Source organism: Hermetia illucens, chromosome 2 (assembly GCF_905115235.1).
Source record: "Hermetia illucens chromosome 2, iHerIll2.2.curated.20191125, whole genome shotgun sequence".
Lineage (NCBI taxonomy): Eukaryota > Metazoa > Arthropoda > Insecta > Diptera > Stratiomyidae > Hermetia > Hermetia illucens.
Genome location: NC_051850.1, coordinates 130,890,883 through 130,912,113, shown reverse-complemented (window position 1 = coordinate 130,912,113; position 21,231 = coordinate 130,890,883). Strand labels below are relative to the sequence as shown.

At 42.0% G+C, this 21,231-nt stretch overlaps 2 protein-coding genes across 2 annotated transcripts in view; one reads left to right on the top strand and one right to left on the bottom strand.

Moving 5' to 3' along the window:
- Nucleotides 1-697, top strand: part of LOC119650254 (cell cycle checkpoint control protein RAD9A) — a 39,015-nt gene extending 38,318 nt beyond the window's left edge. The window contains exon 6 of the mRNA XM_038052846.1: nucleotides 53-697. Coding sequence (XP_037908774.1) covers nucleotides 53-623 — 571 coding nt within the window. The 3' untranslated portion in view covers nucleotides 624-697. The remainder of the gene's footprint in view (nucleotides 1-52) is intronic.
- Nucleotides 697-19,552, bottom strand: LOC119648559. Its single transcript, XM_038050329.1, has 10 exons — nucleotides 19,331-19,552; nucleotides 19,169-19,262; nucleotides 18,989-19,113; nucleotides 18,677-18,733; nucleotides 18,411-18,620; nucleotides 18,125-18,286; nucleotides 10,815-10,954; nucleotides 1,314-1,496; nucleotides 1,033-1,154; nucleotides 697-976 (listed from the first exon to the last, which is right to left on the bottom strand). Exons 1-10 carry the CDS (start codon nucleotides 19,481-19,483, stop codon nucleotides 759-761), a joined length of 1,464 nt encoding a protein of 487 aa, XP_037906257.1. The 5' UTR covers nucleotides 19,484-19,552; the 3' UTR covers nucleotides 697-758.
- Between the last annotated feature and the right edge of the window lie 1,679 nt (nucleotides 19,553-21,231).

The following is a 21,231-nucleotide window of genomic DNA, read 5'->3' as shown; positions in this document are numbered from 1 at the left end:
GCCTTAGTATTATCAGTATAAGTTTGAAAGTTTCAAATCCTTCGTTTTCCAGACCTGTCGTCTTCACACTAAACAATCTACACACATTCGAGGCCAACCTCGTCATGTCAACGCTTTCTCCCGATGATATTGAACCTTGTAATCAATCCATACAAAATCGATCACGAAATGATATGGGAAAAAGAATTTGCGATACAAGTGAAGTGACATCTCTCTCTGAAGGCACCGCATTCAAAAGAGCAAAACCAAATTTCTCGGAAACATCATCTGTCGACGAAGTGCTATTCAACTTCCCTCCAAGAAATGAATCTGAATCTGTAGATATTGTAAGAGGAAATACACAAGCAAACATTGAAACTCAACTCTCTGTACCAACTGTACCAAAGCCCAGAGAAAGTACGCATGCTGATTTGGAAAACAAAGAATCAGAAGGGATTTGTGTCACCTTCAAAGATACGGAAGAGTTAAACGAAGTAGATTCCGTGCCGAAATCTCCGACCGTCGTTGTCCGCCAGAAGAAAGCTAGAGCTGTGTTCAAACGATGTTTTGAAGCAACTTTCAATCCGAAAAATATAACCGGTGCTAGCCAAATTTTAGCACCTAATTCGGATACTGAAGATTGATTATGGAAGCTATCAGTGTACATAATTTTTGTTATAATTTCTATTATTGTAAGAAAGAAAATTGCGATTTTACAAGAAAACACAGCCAATTTTATTTAAAGAACGCGCACAATTTTAAGCTTCTTAAAAAGTACATTATTTAGGATGTATTAACCCACAACGTGTGATGAGAATTTTTTGTTTAGGTTTTCCATTTTTAGTTCCGTAACTTTTGATAGTCTCCAGCAATTTCAATCCTTTCACTACTCGACCAAATGCGGGACGCTTGCCTTTCAGCAGCTCAAGAGGTCGGAAACTAATGGCGAATAAGGAATTTATTCGTCCATCTGGTGTCACAGACATGGATATTGTACCTGGAAATTAGTCGGTGTGTTGATGACTTTTTGGAATATGGTGTCTCTATCCTTACCTTCATGATCGTGCGGTATCTCCATATGCTCGGGGTAGAAGTCGACTCCACGAGCAGCCATTCCTGTACCACCATGTCCAGTTAGGATATCACCTCCTTCAAAGTATAAGTCTGGGAATATCCTAAGTTGAAATCAATAATACTTTTACTCAATTCTGTAGATAGTCAGATATTTCCTTCTAAATTAGCAATATTGGAAAAAAACACTTTAAACTTTGATAACATCATATAGCGAGTTAATTGGAATGTATATAATTTAAATTCTAGCATAGAGGACTCACCTATGTATAGGAGAGCCCGCTAAATGAGGAATCCCATTTTTTCTGTTCTCGTTGGCTTTGGTTTTGAAATTTTCGCACAATGCAACAAAATTCGTTACAGTTATTGGCATTAGTTCGAGATATAGCGAAAGCACAATCGTTCCTAAAATATTCCCATTTTCAACTCCTAATTCTAAGAATACTCTGTGAATAAAAGAAAAATTAATCGAATACATATAGTGAGATGGGAAACTGGAAAACTGAACTACGATATGTACACATTAACCATACTAGACAAAGCGACAAAGGTTCTAAACTTTAATGGGCGAATTTGCTCTCTACAGGGCTTATGGTAATGAAAAACGAATTTTGGGAGACTAGAACTTAAAAATTAAGGTTTTGTTTTCTTTCGGCGGGTATTCAAAGTCCGCTAGAATCCTTTCAAAGAATTTTGAAAAAGCACGAGGCCTGTTCAAAAAGTAACGATAATGGTCATCATCATCAACGGCGCAACAACCGGTATCCGGTCTAGGCCTGCCTTAATAAGGAACTCCAGATACCTCGGTTTTGAGCCGAGGTCCACCATCGAAATGAATCCCTAAAAGCTGTCTGGCGTCCTGACCTACACCATCGCTCCATCTCAGGCAGGTTCTGCCTCGTTTTCTCTTTCTATCATAGATATTGCCCTTATAGACTTTCCGGGCTGGGTCAATCTGATCCATACGGATTAAGTGACCCGCCCACCGCAACCTGTTGAGCCGGGTTTTATCCACAACCAGACGGTCGGGGTATCGCTGATATATTTCGTCGTTATGTAGGCTACGGAATCGTCCATCCTCATGTAGTGGTCCAAAAATTCTTTGTACAGTAAGAGCTTTGACCCTATGGTGAGACGTTTCGAGCGAAACAGTTTATGTAAGTTGAAATAGGCTCTGTTGGCTGCCAACAACCATGCGCGGATTTCATTGTCATATGTTATCGGTTGTGATTTCCGCCCCTAAATAGGAGAAATTTTCAACGGTCTCAAAGTTGTATTCGATGTTGTCCATTTTATGGTTTTTGGCGCTGATATTGCCACCATGTACTTCGTCTCGTCTTCGTTAATGTGCAGCCCGAGATCTCGCCCCGATAGCCGCCTGCACAATCTGGACGTAAGTAGACTTCCCATAATGTTGGATGGATTACAAGAGGATGGTGCATTTACGTCTCGCATCGCGAATAACTTTGCCCAGGGCCAGGTTGAAGAGGACGCATAATAGAGCATCGCCTTGCCTTAGACCGTTGTTGATGTTGAATGGTCTCGAGAGTGATCCTGCTGCTTTTATCTGGCCTCGCACATTGGTCAAGGTCAGCCTAGTCAGTCTTATTAATTTCTTCGGGATATCGACTTCTGTTATGTCCGTGTACATTTTTACCCTGGCTATGCTGTCATAGGCGGCGTTGAAGTCGATGAAGAGATGGTTCAAATGATGTCATATTCCAACATTTTTTCCATCACTTGCTGTATAGAGAAAATCTGACGTGTTGTTGATTTGCGTGGAATGAAGTCACTTTGGTATGGGCCAATGATGTTCTGGGCATATGGAGATATCCCGTTATTTCTCCTAGGCTTCCTTTTTCCGTCTGTGAAGTCACAGACTCCGTTCAACGGAGTTCTTGGAAGGTCTCTCCGCGAGTCCGCGTTCTTTGAGAATGCAACATTACTCGGTATGCAGTATTCTTCCATTCCGTTCCTAGCTTACATTCATCGTCAAACTTCAACGAGATAATGATCCCAGTCTATATTGGCCCCCCTATATGTTCTGATATCCATCAAGTTTGAGAGGTGGCGGTGTTTAATCAGTACCCGGTCAATTTGGTTGAAAGTGGTCCCATCTGGAGGGGCCCACGTATGTTTTTGGGCCGGTTTCCGCGCAAACCAGGTAATTTCAACAACCATTTCGTGCGATACTGCTAACTGAGTAATCCGCAGTCCGTTCTTAATGGTATCTCTATGTAAGCTATGGGAGCCGACGTAACGCCTAAATACGGGGTCCGTCCTTACTTGAGTGTTGAAATCTCCAAGTATGATTTTAATATGATACTTGGAATGGGCTTTAAGGGTGTGCTCAATTGCCTTGTAGAAGGCATCCTTCCCCGACTCTGCGTGAACGCTTCGCAAGCGTGAAGTGCATAGGCGATAACAGCAGGTTTCATTTTTTGGCTGACTAAGAAACCTATTCCGAGCACATGGTTTACTGGATGGCCAATGAAATATATGGTGTAGCGACTCTTCTCCAGGAAACCGGTCCCCGTCCAGCGGATCTATTGCAACGTTGTTATTTAACTAAAATAGTCCATTTCTTTGCAAACCACACACACATAGACTAGGTTTTTACAATCAATACTCGAAGATTTAATAATCGGAATTTATTAATTTTAATGAATCAGTAAGAGCAAACGACTATTTACACGTTAGGGGCAGAAGAGAAAGAAACACATGAATTCTTTCTGCCCCTAACTCATGGCACTCTTTCCTCGCTAGTCTTCCACTCCCGTGGCGAGCTCTACAAAGTGGATAGTTCAGCGCCATCTATTTGTTCACATTCGCAACATTCGAAATAAATTTCGAATGCTGCAAATCCTGTCGCGCCACATCACTCCGCCCCCAGATGAAACCTAAAGGTTTCGGCGACTGATCCGGGAACTTCGTTCACCGTCAATCCACAAAGCGGACACGACGCTGCTTCGGGGCGCACACGGGTTTCAGCCTGGACAGAGAGACTGCCTTTTTGTGTCCACCGATCTCGAGCTGGAAGAAATGTTCTCCCCGCTCGAGAACGCGGTACGGGCCCTCATATGGAGGCTGCAGCGGCTTCCGGACGGCATCCGTCCTGACCAGAACGTGCGTGCACGTGTCCAGTTCCTTGGGCGAAAAGGCAGGTGTGGACGAGTGTCGGGTGGGTGGTGTGGCTTTTATGCGTCGGCGATTGTCCCTCAGCAGACGCACCAACCCCGACTCTGTGAGACCCGATCTCTTGTCGAAGACCGGATCGCTTGAGAGTCTCGGGTTCTCCCCGTATACTAGCTCCGCCGGGCTGGCAGCAAATTCCTCTCGGCGGGTTGTAGTAGACCGAGTAGGACGAGAGGCAAGACTTGGGACCAGGACGGGTCGTCGCGTGCCATAATGGCGGCTTTCAGCGTCCGGTGCCAACGTTTTAGCATCCCATTGGATTGCGGGTGGTATGCAGTAGTCCGCTGGCGTTTAAAACCAAGGAGTTTGCCTAACTCGGAGAATAGGGTGGACTCAAATTGCATTCCCTCGTCAGTGATGACCACTGCAGGGACGCCAAAGCGAGGTATCCACTCTCGACAGAGGGCTTCGGCACATGATTGCGCCGTAATGTCTTTCAGAGGTATTGCCTCAGGCCACCGCGTAAACCAGTCGATGATTGTGAGACAATACCTATAACCGTGCGAGTCTCGCAAAGGCCCTACTATGTCGAGGTGTATTGTGTGGAACCGCTTGGCAGTGCGGGGGAATGAGCCCACTTCTTTCCTTACATGCCTGGAGACTTTACACTTCTGGCATGCGATGCACTCTCTGGCCCAGGAATTGACATCGTTATTCATAGAGGGCCAGAAGTATTTCTCGGTGACTAGCCGATTTGTTGTCCTGATGCCTGGATGCGCTAAGTCATGAACTGCGTGGAACTGGATATCGGTCAGGAACAGTCTGTGCGTTTAGCCTTCTGCAATCCCCACAGGGGCGCCATCCGCCATTTGGCTTAGGGACCATATGCAATGGGGAAGACCAACAGCTGTTTGAGAGCCTGCAGATACCCTGTTGAACAAGTTGTTCAAATTCTTTCCGCGCAATAGCCAGTTTCTGGGGTGGTAGAGGACGCACCTTCGAGAAAATCGGGGAACCAGTAGTATTAATGTGGTGCTGCACATTGTGCTTCACTGATTTCGAGAGACTACACTCGGTAGTAATCTGGCTGAACTTTTGGAGAAGTGCCCGAACACGAGAGTCGGTAATGTCTTCTAAAAGAACGGAAGGATTATTGCCTGGGTGAGCTACCATTTGTCCCGACGAATTAAGGTTGGTCGTGGGGTCTATAAGGGACTTATTCTGCAAGTCCACCAGAAATCCATAGTGACATAAGAAGTCTGCGCCATCTATTTGTTCGCATTCGCAACATTCGAAATAAATTTCGAATTTCGAAATAAATTTCGAGTGCTGCGAATCCTGCCGCAATCGGAATTTATTAATTTTAATGAATCAGTAAGAGCAAACAACTATTTACACGTTAGAGGCAGAAGAGAATCATCCCACCTCATGTGTTTCTTTCTGCCACTAACTCATGGCACACTTTCCTCGCTAGTCTTCCACTCCCGTGGCGAGCTCTACAAAGTGGACAGTTCCGCGCCATCTATTTGTTCGTATTCGCAACATTCGAAATAAATTTCGAATGCTGCGAATCCTGCCGCGCCACAGTTACATCAACCTTATATTAGGACAGGATATCGGCTAGCTGCTCAGCAGCATTCAGTTTGTATACTGAGCGCACGTTCCATGAGAAAATGGGCAAATCGTTATTCCATTGTCGTTGCTGTTCGTCGTTTTCAATTCCATCCTGTTCGAGCCTGCTTCTGTGGCTTCGTAACTTGCACTTTCCATGTAGGATTAGGATTAGTTGGTACAATTTGTCCCGTTTTTAGCTGCGGGGGTCTTGCCTTCATATTTCTCCGCTTGCAGTTTTTCCTTAAGAAAGAACTCCAAGCGATCACCACTTGGAGGTGAAGATAGGGTTTGGTAGTAGAACTGTTGGTGTTGGTTGAGCAGGCATTTCCCAAGTTGTATGCTCCATCGTGGGTACCAATCCACGACAATGGTCGCAAGGGGGAAATCGGGTTGAAAAAGGTGGCAAACCAACATGTTCAGAATTCTTTTAGTCATCTTTACCTGCAGTTCGAAGACGGTCGCAGCGCCGGTAAGGTAATAGTGATAATCCTTTCCATTCCCAGGGATTTTTGCATTAACATGAAGGCCCTAAGGTCAGAGAGTCCAGGGAGATTGTGACAAATTTGTTTTAACCACCAGTTTACGTCGGTATCAAAACTGAACCCCAAGAATTGAGCATGATTTTTTACTGTTCCCCGTAATGAAATTCCCCCTAAGGGGCAAGAAATCAAGTCAAATAAGGAAGTAGCGAAAGTTGTGACGGCGCAATGTAAGGAGCTTGCAAAAGACGGCCTAGAATTTTAATGTGTACAGCAACTGAGAGAGGTTGCTTTGAAAAATAATATGTCGATTTGTCGTCGAGATTATATAATTTTGTACAGCGTTTTAACATTACTTTTTGAAAAGTCCTCGTATTTGAAAATAATGCCTGAATGTACATTAAATGGAAATTAGTTATGCTGTGGGCAATAGTTCACTTCAGCTTTTCCTTAACAATCTTACTACTGCATCAGGTGTTGAGTAACTAGTTCTAATACAAGAATGGCCATAACGCTTAAAGTGGGGTGAACTATTCATAATTTCATCCTGCGCTATTGGTATGTTTTCGTGTATTAGGGTAGGGTATTAGGGTCAGTTAACAGGTCGGTCGAGTAAGAAAATTATCTGCCTAATTGATCCTTAGACTCACCAGGAGAACGTCCTAGTAGTTGGCTGTGCACCGGGACTACACGCTGGAACTTAACCATCTGTATTTCGTACTACGTAGGTATCCTTTTGTCTGGTTTAAGGGGTCGATTGTATCTCTTCGTTTTGAATGAAAGTATGGGTTTTCCACTATGGATGTTAGCATTTTGATTTATAGTGGGCATGTTCCTGTATGAATTTTTGGCATCAAGTCTCAGTTGTGTTCAGTAAGTTTTGTTATTTTACAATGAAGAAGTAGTAAAGTGGTAATTGATATTTGGAGGGCAGCTCAAACGTTGTTCTAGCTGGTGATTTCAATGCACGTTTTCAAATAGGGGGTGATACTATCAATTCTCTTTCTTAATGTGGTTGGTAAAGGGAAACCAGAGGAAAAACCATCCTATTATCTCCCGATCAATGTTTCCAAGTATTCTTTGATGCGTTCCAGGATGATTTTATGTAGTATGTTTGTAACAGCAGGACACACTCAAGACAGAATTTTAACGATCATCCCCTTGTTCAGTTCATTGAGAAACATCAAGGATTCCCAGAATTTTCCGCTGTACGGAAAAGTTACACAGGGAGATTGTCGGATTTTTCGAGGTCTGCATGTGGGACCAACGTTTCTGATTGAGAGCTCAAGCCCCTTGATTCTGTATGCAATCCTTGACAAAAATAGTTGGAATTTACTATTTGGTCTTAGCTTAGTTGCAGTGTCCGGGTTGCTGAGTGGTTAGAGCACAAGGCTGTCGTACGGAAGGCCGCGGTTCAAATCTCACTGGTGGCAGTGGAATTTGTATCGTGATTTGACGTCGGATACCAGTCAGGGATCAGGGTAATAATCTCGGGCGAGCGCAATGCTGACCACATTGCCTCCTACAGTGTACCGTTGCGGTCTTGAATGAAGTGCTCTAACACACTTCAGGGCCCTGATCCAATTGGATTGTTGCGCCGATTATTATTATTATATTATCACTATCAATTCTCCCAATGGTCGAGCCTTTTCAGAACTCCCCTCTGGAAGAGAGTTTCAAACCCTTAATAATGGAAAACCTAACTACCATCATCTCAACAGCCACCACAGCCCAATCCTAATCTCATCCACTTCTATTACCCAAAGGCCAGAATTATATATAGCACGCAGTTTACGAAAAAAAACCTAGTAAACATAACACTTTCCACAGAAATAAATAGTATAACTTCATGCCAACGCCTTTCACATTAAAAGCAACTCTAGGAAGCCAAAAGGCTAGTGGAGCCCATCTCTAAAATCTTCTTTAAAAGCTGTTCATGCTACATCAAATCCAATGAGTTTTAGTTTATTCAAAAAAGCTTCAGATTAATGGACATAAAAAGTCCGGGAGGCCAAACGTCTGCATTGGAACGCCAAAATTGAGGAAATCACCCATTCCTCAAATCTTACAGAGTTGTGGACCTTCATCAAACGAATCCGGAACTCCTCGCAGGAAACTCAACGATAATTCTCATGGAATGACGAATACAATGTCAAATACGTTGTTCTACTAAGGGCTCAATACCATTCACTACCCCAACCTTTTTCACCTGGGAATCTAATAAAAATACTTTCCAAATATGTTTTCTCATCCGCTCTAAGGGTAGATGATATCCCAATGTTATGCTGCGTAGCCTGAATGAGTTTGCTCAAAGACAGCTTAAATTCTCTATGGATGCAGAAATCTGCCCTACCTTAGTGGAGAATCACTCGTCTAGTTCCGATTCCAAAAAGAAACACAGATCTCACGACGGAGTCGCTCAGGATTTGCATTTTTTACAACCCAAGTGAACCTTACAGGAATCTTTGCAATGATGCATGCATCATCGCGGATTAGACTGGTGAAACCGTAATATGCGTGACATCGCCCACCAGACAATTTTATTCCAGGTATGGAGGGAGCTTGTATGAAATCTACAATGAGGAGACCCTTAAGCTGTTCAACAAGAGCATGGGCCAATAAATTTTTGTAGAGGGCGAAAAAATACTGGTCAATGTTAAGATTGCGGACATTTTCCAGAAATAAATGTAACTACTGATTGAATATTGACCTGTCTATCATTCGTTTCGGACTGGACAACTGCCCAGACGGTGGTAGGTAAGAATGATTAGGAAGGAAAGTTAGTTGTGTAGAACAGTGAGGGAGACATCTAAAAGTAGTGAGCTCAAAGGAGAATATAAGTTTGTAGAGAGTCTCTAGAAGGTTGTATTCGGTTCAATTAAAAGCCATACAAGCAATCATGTGCACTCATTTTATCGTCATTTAGAATTATTCCTTCAGCAAAGGAGGGATCATGATTGACATAAGAGACTTGATAGACAATAGTAGTAACGGGTAGTAATCACAGAAGTAATTCCAGGATTTCACAGCAGGATAGGGGTAAATAAAACTTCGGGCTCAAAAGGCAAGCCTAATAAGGTTTTCAAGCAGGCGATAAAGATAAGGATGTATCAACTTGTACGGAACATACATTACCGAGGAAATCTTCCAGCATTATGGAAGCGGCAGACATTGGTGCCTAAACTATAATTTTTAAGCACTAGGAGGAAAGTGTGGAAGCGGCTAATAAGAGGCCAGGAAGAGTTTTAGATTGGTTACCTTATTTTCATAAAATCGGTTGCGGGTTTAACTGAAAGTGCTTGGATGTGAGAAATATATAATATTAAAATGGGCCACTTATCATCTGAGATGCTGCGGTGGCGTACAGTCATTCAGACTGAACCTATCCATCCCTCTTCCTTTGACTACCGGGCTTGGGACCGGCCACAGCGAAGTTATTATTATTAGGTAGGGCAATTTCTATCTATATAGTATCTCCTCAATGGGAATTGCTTATTAGTTCGTCACTAAACACAGCATATTCGTAACCGTCCGGATAGTTGAGTGGTTAGAGCACAAGACTGTCGTACGGAAGGTCGCGGTTCAATTCTCACTGGTGACAGTGGAATTTCTATCGTCATTTGGCGTCGGATACCAGTCGACTCAGCTGTGAATGAGTACCTGAGTCAAATCGGCGAAATAATCTCGGGCGAGTGCATTGCTGACCACATTGTCCCCTGCAGTGTACTGTAATGTACCGTTACGGTCATGAACGAAGTACTCTAACACACTTCAAGGCCCTGATCTAATATGGATTGATGCGCCAACGATTATTATTACTATTAAAGTATGCTCGTCATAAAACATCCAGAGAAGGGAGTGATTTTTCACAGATGTGGGGTTTTCCAGGGGAGCTCGGAATAGAGATACACAACGAAAAAGCTGAAGCAAAGGGGATAATAGAGGGATTCGCGTAATTTTCGCTCCAAGCTTCATGCCAGGTAAAAATTTGAGCCTTTGGAACCTCGAACTATGCAGCTGTACTGAAAGATTTCAACGCTTATGCTTTCACGAGCAAGAAATTTAACAATGATGCATTGCACACTAGACTGGTGTATCTATTACTTCGTTCTCCTGAAAGCTTCTGTTCAACTGGTTTAACTCAACATATTTTCCGACCTATCCATATCCCTTTCAACTGTAATGTGTTTACAAAATGAGATAGTTGGAATAACCATTCGAACTGTTGACTGGAACAAGTAACGTGAGCAGAGCGGTGCCAAAACGAAGAAAAGTCGAGAAAATCGACTGTGCAGACCGGGCCACACCTCAGTGCAGATCAACTGAAATATTCCAATCTGGTTTTCTGTATAATTTTCATTCGGGCCGGTATCTCCGTTATTGAGAAGGTGGCTCTACTTACTGGATCACCACCAATAGAAAAAACTATGTCCAAGGGTTATTGTCAAGGTGGGGTCTTATGCCTAAAGTGTTGCAGCAGGAGGAGAGAAAGTAAACCATTTTTTTAACGGAATAAATAATAAAAAAATCGATTACCTTGGTCGATCATCTTCGTCAATCTGCTCCAAATTTACCAAGCCAGGTAGGGTCAAGGGGTATTTGGCTCTGGCACGCATTTCTTTAATAGTATTTTTCCACTCCGCTTCCAACTGACGAGCTGTTGGCAGTGCACCATTCTAGTGGAAGTATTAATTTATGTAAAATGCGAACCCATATGTAGGGAAAGTAAATGAAGATAAGATTTAGGCAAATATGGAAGTGATACCATATGTTAAATAAAAAAAAGTTTCAAAAAAATGAAAAAATTATCAATTTAAATTTGTGCAAACAAAAAATATATTAAACTGTAAACTGGTAGTAGGACCCAGTTGGCGGAGGCTTAACCCGGTTTTAGTATAATACCACTGTTTATATTTCCATAGCTCCCATGCATTCTGAAGCACCAAATTTTAGCGTTGAAGGGGTGGTAAGGAAAGATACGAGAGAGTATCTTGTCAGGTGCAACAACATCGACGCGTGAATTTATCATAGCAGAATCGGTTGACGATAAAATTTTTTTCGCAGGCTTCACGATTGAGAACAGGACAACCCAATTTTCAGGGTCATATTTGGACATAGCTACAGGACTACCTAGTTATCCAGAAGACATTAGTTGAAAGAAGGAACTAACACTTATTATTTTTTTATAGTTTGAAAATTCATGAAAGCTACTGAAAAACAGACATGGTTAAGTGTGATTTCCAAGAAGAAAGTGGATGAGTCCTTCTAACAGAGCCAAGCATTAAAATCTTCAGGTTAATCGGATCCAAAACTGGTGTGATAAATCAATATCGTAAAGGAAGTCTGTCGAATCAGCAGCAGTTTCGCCGTAATCATAGTGCGTCGGGGAGAGTTAGAAGAACGTCTGCTGCTCATTTCACTACAGCGCCCTATATGAGGTTTCATTCTTGATTTCAATAACCTATTTGCCTTGACACGAATTGTTAGCCTAAAAATCATTGTCCTTTTTAGATAGAAGAAAATAGAAATTACCGTCTTTTGTATTCGTTTGTACATTTGGCGATTTTTCCTTTCAATTTTCTTGACTTTGCTTATCATTGCATCTACTTTACTTGAAAAGTGAATATTTTGATGGATGTGGTCAACTCTACCCTGAAATTATATATAACCAGATTAAGTTCACTGAAACAAAAACGGTATTTTCTTTAGGAAATTTCCAAAATTTCATAATATAGTATCATAAACTTTATATATTTCGTACAGGGACGTCATCATGAGTTTTTTTTTCAAATTTTTATGTTGGTAGTATTTGACCCGTTCTATTTCGTACTTGTACTCTTCGACGCCTGACCCTTTTTTCCCGATCCATGTCGGGACTAACATGTATTTCGTCAGGTCCTAATCAAGCTTTGAAAAACAAAAATTTATACTCCTCCTCGCTTCTATAAGATCCTTCCTCAAATTCCAGATTGGCAAATTGTAGGCGTTGGATATGGTTTTAACATCCCCCTAAAATTTCATGTCAATCGGTCAACGACTCTTGAATAAACTATGCTGCTTGATTTAACATTTTACCATGTGTAAATATATATTTATGCACCTCCTTGCAGACTGCACAACCTGATATTTTGCACATTTCTGATATATGGACTAAATATCCCCCGGAGCACAACATCAAAATGGAGTGTGGCTTTTGGGAGAGAGCTAGCAAACTTCCATTCGTCGGTACATTCGACTGTAGTGATTATGTGGGGGATAACTTCTTTACCGTCGTATAAAGTATACACCCATAACAAATATGCAGAAAAATGAGTCAAGGACTGAGCACTGGTTGGCGGGGGTGCGTAGGAGGTACTTCGGGAAATGGATACATTCAGAAGAAATCGAATTGGAAATCACTCTCGATACTATTCGCAGCAAAAGACAATATGCCGGGGAAGCTTTCTGACTACTTCAAACAAAAACTAAAATTATTAGCCGCTCCAAAAAATTAAACCAAAAGTTTCGAATATCAAAAGCTGGTGCTGGGCGAGCTATATGAAATAGAAAGGAACGGCGGATTCAGGTCGAAGAAAAAGAGGAAAAATTTGTGGTACATGGCAGGTACTTCGTTCAAAAACGGGCTTAAATTCTTGAAAGAGTCCTTACAGAATTGCAATGGGACGATTCAGAGGCCGCATATCTTCGCAAACTAGATACCTTAAGCTGGTGATGAAAATGATTGAGACTTTATTCTCTCAGAAATGAAGGAATGCAGACTATCTCCAGAGAATTCTGCATGAAACTGTAATTTTCATAGTAACCAGAGTCCAGCTGTTGGCAATTAGGAAAAGCAAAGGAGACTACCAAACTTCGAGCAGTAGACTGGACCCATTCCCTAAGTTTTTCGAAGCGTCCATATAATAGGCGACCTTGAAAAGACTATAAAAGTGGCAAAAGCTGTCCCCGGTATCTGAAAGTGATAAACCTCATGGTGAAGCATTCTCTTCCAGATTTGTATACTTTTTATACAATAAGGCTGAAGGGGGTAATTAATAATATATTACTTTTGATATACTTAACTTTCCGGTAGCCTACGGTTAGGGTTACGCTAACGACGAACCAACTAGTGATTGCAAAGTATCTCAAAGATGTCGAGTTATATTCGTATGAACCCCTTGGTGTGGTATAGCGTGCCAACCACACCTACGTGCCATCGTTCACGGTTACCTGAAATACTTTCAACTCCCTCCACGACTTCCTGAGAAGCTTGCATTCCTTTTCTACTGTTCTGCGCCAAGTGCCTTTGCGTCGACCCACTTTTTGGTCACCTTGGGAAAGTGGAGTTTTCCAGATAGCCCCTCCTTAATGTGTGACCTTTCCAATTCTTTGCAATCTTTCGATCACATTTTGTACGAGTGCCACGCCTGTGCATAACTGCATTTGCAGATTTTAGACAGGGCAGAGAAAGGGAACCTAGCACTGTTAATGCTTCGGGCAACATGCAGATAGCTGCCACCGTCCACAAAAACCCAGTTTCCAAGATATGTAAACCGATCGATGCCTTCGATGATCTGCCCATTAATGCAGATAGGGAGAGTTCAATTATCCGTCTGACCCCTTCTTAGCTCTCTTTCCAAATCCAGAGCCATCTGGCGAAGGTCCCTGACCCGCTGAGAGAGTAAATAGATGTCGTCAGCGTGGTCGAGTACAAGGCAGCATAGAAAACGGCACCTATTACAAAAGGAAGTAATGTCAGTGACAAGTTGCAACAATGGATTGTGTATTCTGAAAATATTTATGTTTTAATTTGTCCGGAATGTTTCTCTTGCGAGGACCATACTAGATTTAATAGCGGTGGATGCTATCGTATGTTCTCTTAAAATCGATGAAGAGCAAGTCATACAGGGATCTCACCACCGTCCATTATTCGACACTGATCCGCTGGGTACTGAACTGGAAAGCATAGTCAGATCTAGACCGGCTAGCCGAGTTTCAGTGGACCAAGCTTTCAAAGTGTTCTTTAATGTGTTCTGGAATTATTTTAGGTTTTATAATGTAATTACGATTGTATCGTACGCAATTTCCTCTCTAGTTATCGCACTGGGGATTTAACAATCACCTCTTCTTCCACCGCCTGAGAAAGACTACATATTCTTAGGCATTTCGAATTAGAGGAAGTGGCAGTTCGGATTGACTTTGTTGTCGAAAGGGACAAGCTCTAAACGAGAAAAACAAGATTTATCAGGGAAGTATAAGTCACCGTGGGATCATACTCAACACCATTGATGATTGCTAGAGTGAATACACATATTGCAAAAAGCATTCTCACCATAGGGTAAAAATTGGAGAACTATTAACCGCGTTCGAGAGAAGTGTCTCCCGAACAATTTTTGACTCCCTACAGGAGGATGTACTATTCATCCCCTACATAAAGACGAGATCAATGAGTGATATCACAACCGTCTAAGTTTGGAAAAATCCGTAGCAGTAGGTTGCGGTGAGTAGATCACTTAATCGGTATAGATAAGGGTGATCCAGCTCAAAAAGCCTATAAGGGCAATATGTATGGTAGGAAAAGGAGACGATCACGGACCCCACTTGAAATGGAGAACTGCGTAGGTTAGGACGTCAGACAGTTTCAATGGACATTGGATTAATGAAGTTCAGCGCAAAACCGGGTTGTCTGAAGTTCCTTCCTAAGGCAGAACTAGATCGGATATAGGTTGTTGCGCCGTTGATTATAACGATGATGGCTCTGATCAAGTAGTTTCAGATACTCATTCACTCTACAAAGGAGAGGCTTAGAGGTACGAAGTAACTTTGTAATCTGTTAACGAACAGGGAGTTTACAACGGTCATGGTAGGTAGGTAGGTTGAGAGACGGAATAAAAGTTCATAAAATTCTAATTTTTCAAATTAAAAAATAAGGCTTTAGACAGGGATTTCAGATCCAACTTGTGAACCACTGCCTTCGAAGGATTGCTGGTATGATGTACAACAGAAAGAAGTCATGTGTTGCTATTTGAGGCGAGTAAACTATCGAATTATTGAGCATGGTAACAAATATAATTAGATTAAAACTTGTGGATTTACATGGCGAAATATACTATTGTGGCTATTCGTCAATTCGGAGCGGATGACAAATATTAGGAGTTTATTTTTACAGCAAAAGTGTTCAAACCTAGCTAACGAGCATAATCTTTTCTGGGTGTAATGGATATATAGAATAGATAGAATATACTATATATAGGCTTTGCAAGTCGAGTTCAGAATTTTCCAAACCAGTTCGGATTTTTACAAATTAATTCCAGAAATTAACTTCAGACTTTTCCAAGTCAATTTTAGAATTTTCCATTTCCAATTCAGTTTTTTGAATATCCTTCTATCAAGTTTAAATCAATTTTTTACCACTGGATAAGGATGAAGTTGGGGTTGGTTGGAAAAAATATGGGCTGCCCACCAATTTTCTATCAGCATTTGCATCATTAAACCGGCCTGAGAATATAAGGGTCCAATGGCGTCCACTAGGATGAGTAAGGGTCTGGAAGTAATAGCCAATCCACAATTTAAGCTTCTTCCCGGTTGCAGGCATTGATGAGGTTCTACAGAAAATGGCGGAATTAATTGCAGTCACAAGTATACGATTTTATATTTAGAGCTCTTGAAAAAAAATAGCAAATATATGTCATGGTCCATTAAAACAAATAATGATAGAAAATTGACGAGCTGCTCAGAATCGTAAAAAGTTGGTATAAAACTCTGTAGTCTGAAATGGGAAATTCTGAAATTGACTTGGAAACGTTTTAGTGTTGGAAATTTTTCAAGTTAGTTTGAAAAATTCTGAATTGGTTTGGAAAATTCTGAATTGGTTTGGAAAATTCTGAACCAGATTTGTAAAACCTATTGCTATTCTCCCCGCGTGAGGCACAGCGGGTCAACCATATCTGTACGGTGTCGTACCCGGTCCTCCGGAATAGGCTTTAGCTTCTTCAAGACCTTTTCGAGACCCCCGAAATCCACCACCACTGCACTCCCATCTTGGGGGAAAGGGTTCCATTGTCTGAGGTATCCTGAAATGGAATTGTGGCCCCCTTAATATCTGACCTACCTCCAACTTACCTCAGTCTTCCGATCATATTGCCCCCGAGCGACAGGGCTATGCGCTGAAAACTTTTCCTGGTTTAAGTAGTATCAAGCCAGCGTATTCCGATAATATGTCGCAGACGTAACACAGTAAGAATTGGTAGAACGAAACAGTCTCAACTTGATCTTGGTGTTCGAAAACAGCGAGACAACTGCATTTCCAGGTTTAGACAAGGCAGCGAAAACGGATGTAGAGCTTTTGTTGCGTCAAGTGTCCAGTTCAGTGATACCGGGGGTAAAAACCACGATTGCTACATATGTATTATATATTGACAGACGAATTCAATGCTCTGCCCATTAATGTAGATAGGGAGAGGCAATGAGATGCCAGTGTCAGAACCTCTGATAATAACTAATAATTTCTCCGTAATGCCTCTACTGGGTAGACTACGCACGTTCACAATGTCGAAAGCTTTCTCATCAGAATCAGTGAAGAATAGGTGAAGTGAGATCTAAATTCCGGGCAATGTTCCAAAACGATCCAGAAGGTGTTGGTGTGATCAACACAGCAGGATCCGGACCAGAAACCAGCTTGCTCTCTGTCAATCAAGCTTTCAAGATGTTCTTTGATGCGTCCCAGGATTATTTTAGATATTATTGAAGGCAGAGAGCCCACAGACACCTCTTTCTTTACCACATTCAAAACAGGTGCCCTTCTTTGGAATATTAACTGTTATCCTTTTTTTGAGGAAGTAACAGACAGAGAGATCACAGGTCCATTGATAAATAATTCTGCGGGGAAACCGCTCGCATTGAAAGGCCAAATGATTTCCCTTCTTCTTGGAGGAACAGTCCGTATCCGCATGTCATGTATCCATTTTATCCATAAGTGATGGAACTTCGTTGGATGTGATATGGTTAAGAACTGTGGTAAAATGTTTCTTCCACTTCTTCAGATGATCGTCATCGCAAATGAGGAATCGATTGTTAATGTGATGTGGTAAACACTTCTGAAATCATTGATTTCTGCGGCATTTTCCGCTGCCCTGACCATCACAATAATGAATTCCATTTTGTGTTTGTGTCCTTTCACTGATACGCTTTCACGATTCCGTCAGCAGATCTTATGACGCCTTTTCGGAACACCCGAGGAAAGAGTATATTTGATGGCGGCTCAGGCGGGTTATTCAGGGCACCCGGCGTCCGATCCGCAAGATAGCTTTCCCAACTTCGACAGCTGGATTATATGTATTTGCGGTCGATTTGCAGCTCTGGTGGTGTTTGGTCAGTGCAAAATACTGTACAATTGTGATGCTTTTTAACATGAACTGGAATCTTGCAGTCAGAAGTCTGTCAGAAACCTGCTCCAAGCTCAAGAGAGTGTTAAAGGCAACACGTCATCGGCTTCGAGTCTACTGCTATTTAGCTTTCTAGAGTACTAAATTAATTACTGCAATGGGGAGGAGTACTCTTCAGAGTCTCACCAGTTTACTTCGCTAAGGCTCAGAATGCCCAGCTTATTTCGAAGGAATTCTCGCTCGAGTTAGTGCGCACATTCCAGGAACCAATCATAGTCTATTTTCCGCAACCAAATATCTTCACCATTCTAGGCGATACTGACGTTTTGGTAGCAGAAAAGTTTCGAAATTTGCAGGTTGCTAGCCCACAAATTTCGACAAGCAGGAGGACTTTATTTGTTATCCCTAACTCCCAGAGCAATACAATAGGTGGATTTTTTTATTGGAATTGAAAATATTAACGGGATAAAGTTCTAGTTTTACCTTACTGCGCATTATTTGGTTTATTTTAAAAACCATTGTGAAGTTCTCAGCCCGCAGTTGTTTCACTCTCTCGTGGTCAACTTGAATTTTCCCTGCTCTCAAAAATGTATCCGTTGAAAAATTGCACGGTTTTGAGCTAGTCCTAGACGATATAGTTCGGAACTGAGAAAGGAGGGATGAGATGAGCAATTAGATAAAGTAAATGATTATATATTAAAGCTCTAGAAACTGATAACCAATTTGGTAACCCTTTGGGAAACTATGAATAATTTCAGCTGGTACGCACATATCTCTGCAAATCTTGAACTGTTGCGTTTGCCATGAATTCTTCAAATTCATTTTCGTTCTTGGAAGCCGCTTTCGCATCAATTTGCTTCTTCTTGTCCTGAAGTTTGGATAAGATATGAAAAGCAAAAGGATTGGAAATAATAGTCTGTACCTTGTGATTTCTCTCATCTATTTTCTTTTCTCCGCTTATAATTATCTTGGAATTGGCCTGGTATAAATTTTTAACTTCAGCTTCTGATAAATTTCTCAAAATGTAACCTATACCTGCTTTTGAGGCTTAGCTTTCATCCATGGACTCATCATTTCGGCAAACATTTTCTCCTAGGGGAATAATATTTTTTTCTTTTAAATGATTTTAATTCGGAGGAATGCAGTCACAGGGAAATAATATCTTGTGAGGTATTCTTCACGAGAAATAAATAATTTGGGCAAGAATTCCGAAATGCGATTTTCAACGCAATCCTGCAACTACTGGAATTCCCTTTTTCGTTCCATTTAAAATTGAATGGATGTAAAGCATTCCAATAACAGCCAGACACAGAACGAACCAATTTTTTTTTAAATCCCTTCACTTACCTTCTCTTCCGATGTAAAAACAGTAGCATCTGCACGTTGTTCATTGAACTCATCGGGGATGGTACTCCCGAAATGATCCTTGCTGTATCTGTTTGAACCCTCTTTGGAGGGATTTAATCGTGTCACTGTAACCAACATTAACGCTTTCATACTTACTCGGCCTTATAATATAAATCTTACAAAGCTTAGAATCTCCACCACCTTTTTTCGCGGTATTATCATCTCCATGGAGCATAGTCGTTTCCAATATGATTTCGCGTCCATTTCCGCTAATCTAGATTTTAACGAGGCAAGGCTGATAAAGAATTATGTTAGCAGAAGTGAACTACAAAAAATAATTACTTTTTTCATAAAAGCTTTGTAAGCATCCGCATTGCGATCCTTTTGATGGATCGAAAGCTGCGGCGATATCTTCGAATATCTCTGGACGATGCTTGGTATCTCATATAAATCCGTGTCTTTGGAGCACTTACATCTGCTGGCAATGAGGCTCATTATGAATAATTTTGAAGTAACACGACAATAGAGAAAGTAATTCAACGGCTAAAATTGGAAACAAATAATATTATTTCGACGGTTACACTGTCATTCGATTTCAAACAAAACGCATGCTCAGTTTAGTATGGGAAGCCTCATCCTCAAGCTTTATCGCCTTGCTGGGCCCATTGTACTATCCACGTAAATCGCTTATACAATGGCTTCCCGGCTGCGGCATTTGCAGGATTTTGTGAATCTGAGAACATTTTCCAGCGGCAAAGAAGGTGCAGATTCTTCTCTGAAGAAAACCTTGCCGCAGTGTTTTCGTCCGAGATTTGAGGAGGTCGGGCAACTGCGTATGAAGTGCAAGGTCGTCTTTTCTTCCTCTTCACATTGGCTGCATCATCATCATCATCAACGTCCCAACAACCGGTATCCGTGTAGGCCTGCCGTAATAACGAACTCCAGACATCTGTCTGGCGTCCTGATCTATGCCATCGCTCCATCCTAGGCAGGGTCTGCCTCGTCTTCTTTTCCTACCATAGATATTGCCCTTATAGACTTTCCGGGTGGGATCATCTTCATCCATACGGATTAAGTGACCCGCCCACCGTAACCTATTGAGCCGGATTTTATCCACAACCGGACGGTCATCGTATCGCTCATAGATTTTGTCGTTATGTAGGCTACGGAATTCTCTCATGGCCGTGTACAGTTTTACCCTCGCTGTGATATCATAGGCGGCTTTAAAGTCGATGAAAGAATGGTGCAACTGGTGTCCATATTCCAACAGTTTGTCTATCGCTATCGCCGCAGAGAGAAAATCGGATTTGTTATTGATTTGCCTGGAGTGAAGCCTCTTTGGTATGGGCCAATGATGTTCTGGGCGTATGGGGCTATCCGGCCTAGCAAGATAGTGGAGAATATCTCATAGATGGCATTCAATAACGTTATACTTCTATAATTGCTGCACTGTGTGATATCTCCCTTTTTATGTATGAGACAGATAACGCCTCGTTGCCAATTGGTAGGCATTGATTCGCTGTCCCGTACCTTGAGCACAAGCTGATGAACCACTTGGTGTAACTGGTCGCCCCCATATTTAACTAATTCGGCTATAATTCCATCGGGTCCTGGCAACTTATGATTTTTTAGCCGATGAATTGCGCGGACTCTTTCTCCTATATTTGGTGGTGGCAGTGTTTGTCCGTCGTCTTCGGTTGGCGGGACCTCCAACTTGCCGATGTTCTGGTTGTTCATTAGCTTATCAAAGTAGTCACCCATCGCTCCAATATGTCCATTCTGTCGGAAATCAGATTTTCCTCTTTGTCTCGGCAGGATGAGTATCGAGGTGTATAAGACTTCATCCTGCTGACTTGTTGGTAAAACTTGCGCGGCTGGTGCGGTTGCTCCCTGTACTTTTCTAGTTCACAGACTTGTTGCTTCTCCCAGGCTTCTTTTCCCCATCTGTGAAGTCGCTTCTCCGCTCGACGGAGTTCGTGATAAGTCTCTACGCGTGCCTGCGTTCTTTGAGAATCCAAAATGGCTCGGTATGCAACATTCTTCCGTTCCGTTGCTAGCTTACATTCATCGTCAAACCAGCTGTTCCGACTCTTTTTGCGGCTGGGGCCAAGTATGTTTGTGGCCGTATCAATGATGACGTTCTTCAGGTAGTTGTGAAGATCATTTGTTCATATTTTCTCTCCAGGTGCTCTGTTGACTGCGGTTATTGCGGAATCCAGTTCCCTCTTGTCGGCGTTGCGGAG

Coding starts and splice junctions, on each gene's coding strand:
- LOC119648559 (XM_038050329.1), bottom strand. CDS start 19,483: ATGAGCCTCATTGCCAGCAGATGTAAGTGCTCCAAAGACACGGATTTA. Junction 19,263..19,330: donor ACAAAGCTTTTATGAAAAAA/GTAATTATTTTT, acceptor GTTAAAATCTAG/ATTAGCGGAAATGGACGCGA. Junction 19,114..19,168: donor TGGTGGAGATTCTAAGCTTT/GTAAGATTTATA, acceptor TGTTGGTTACAG/TGACACGATTAAATCCCTCC.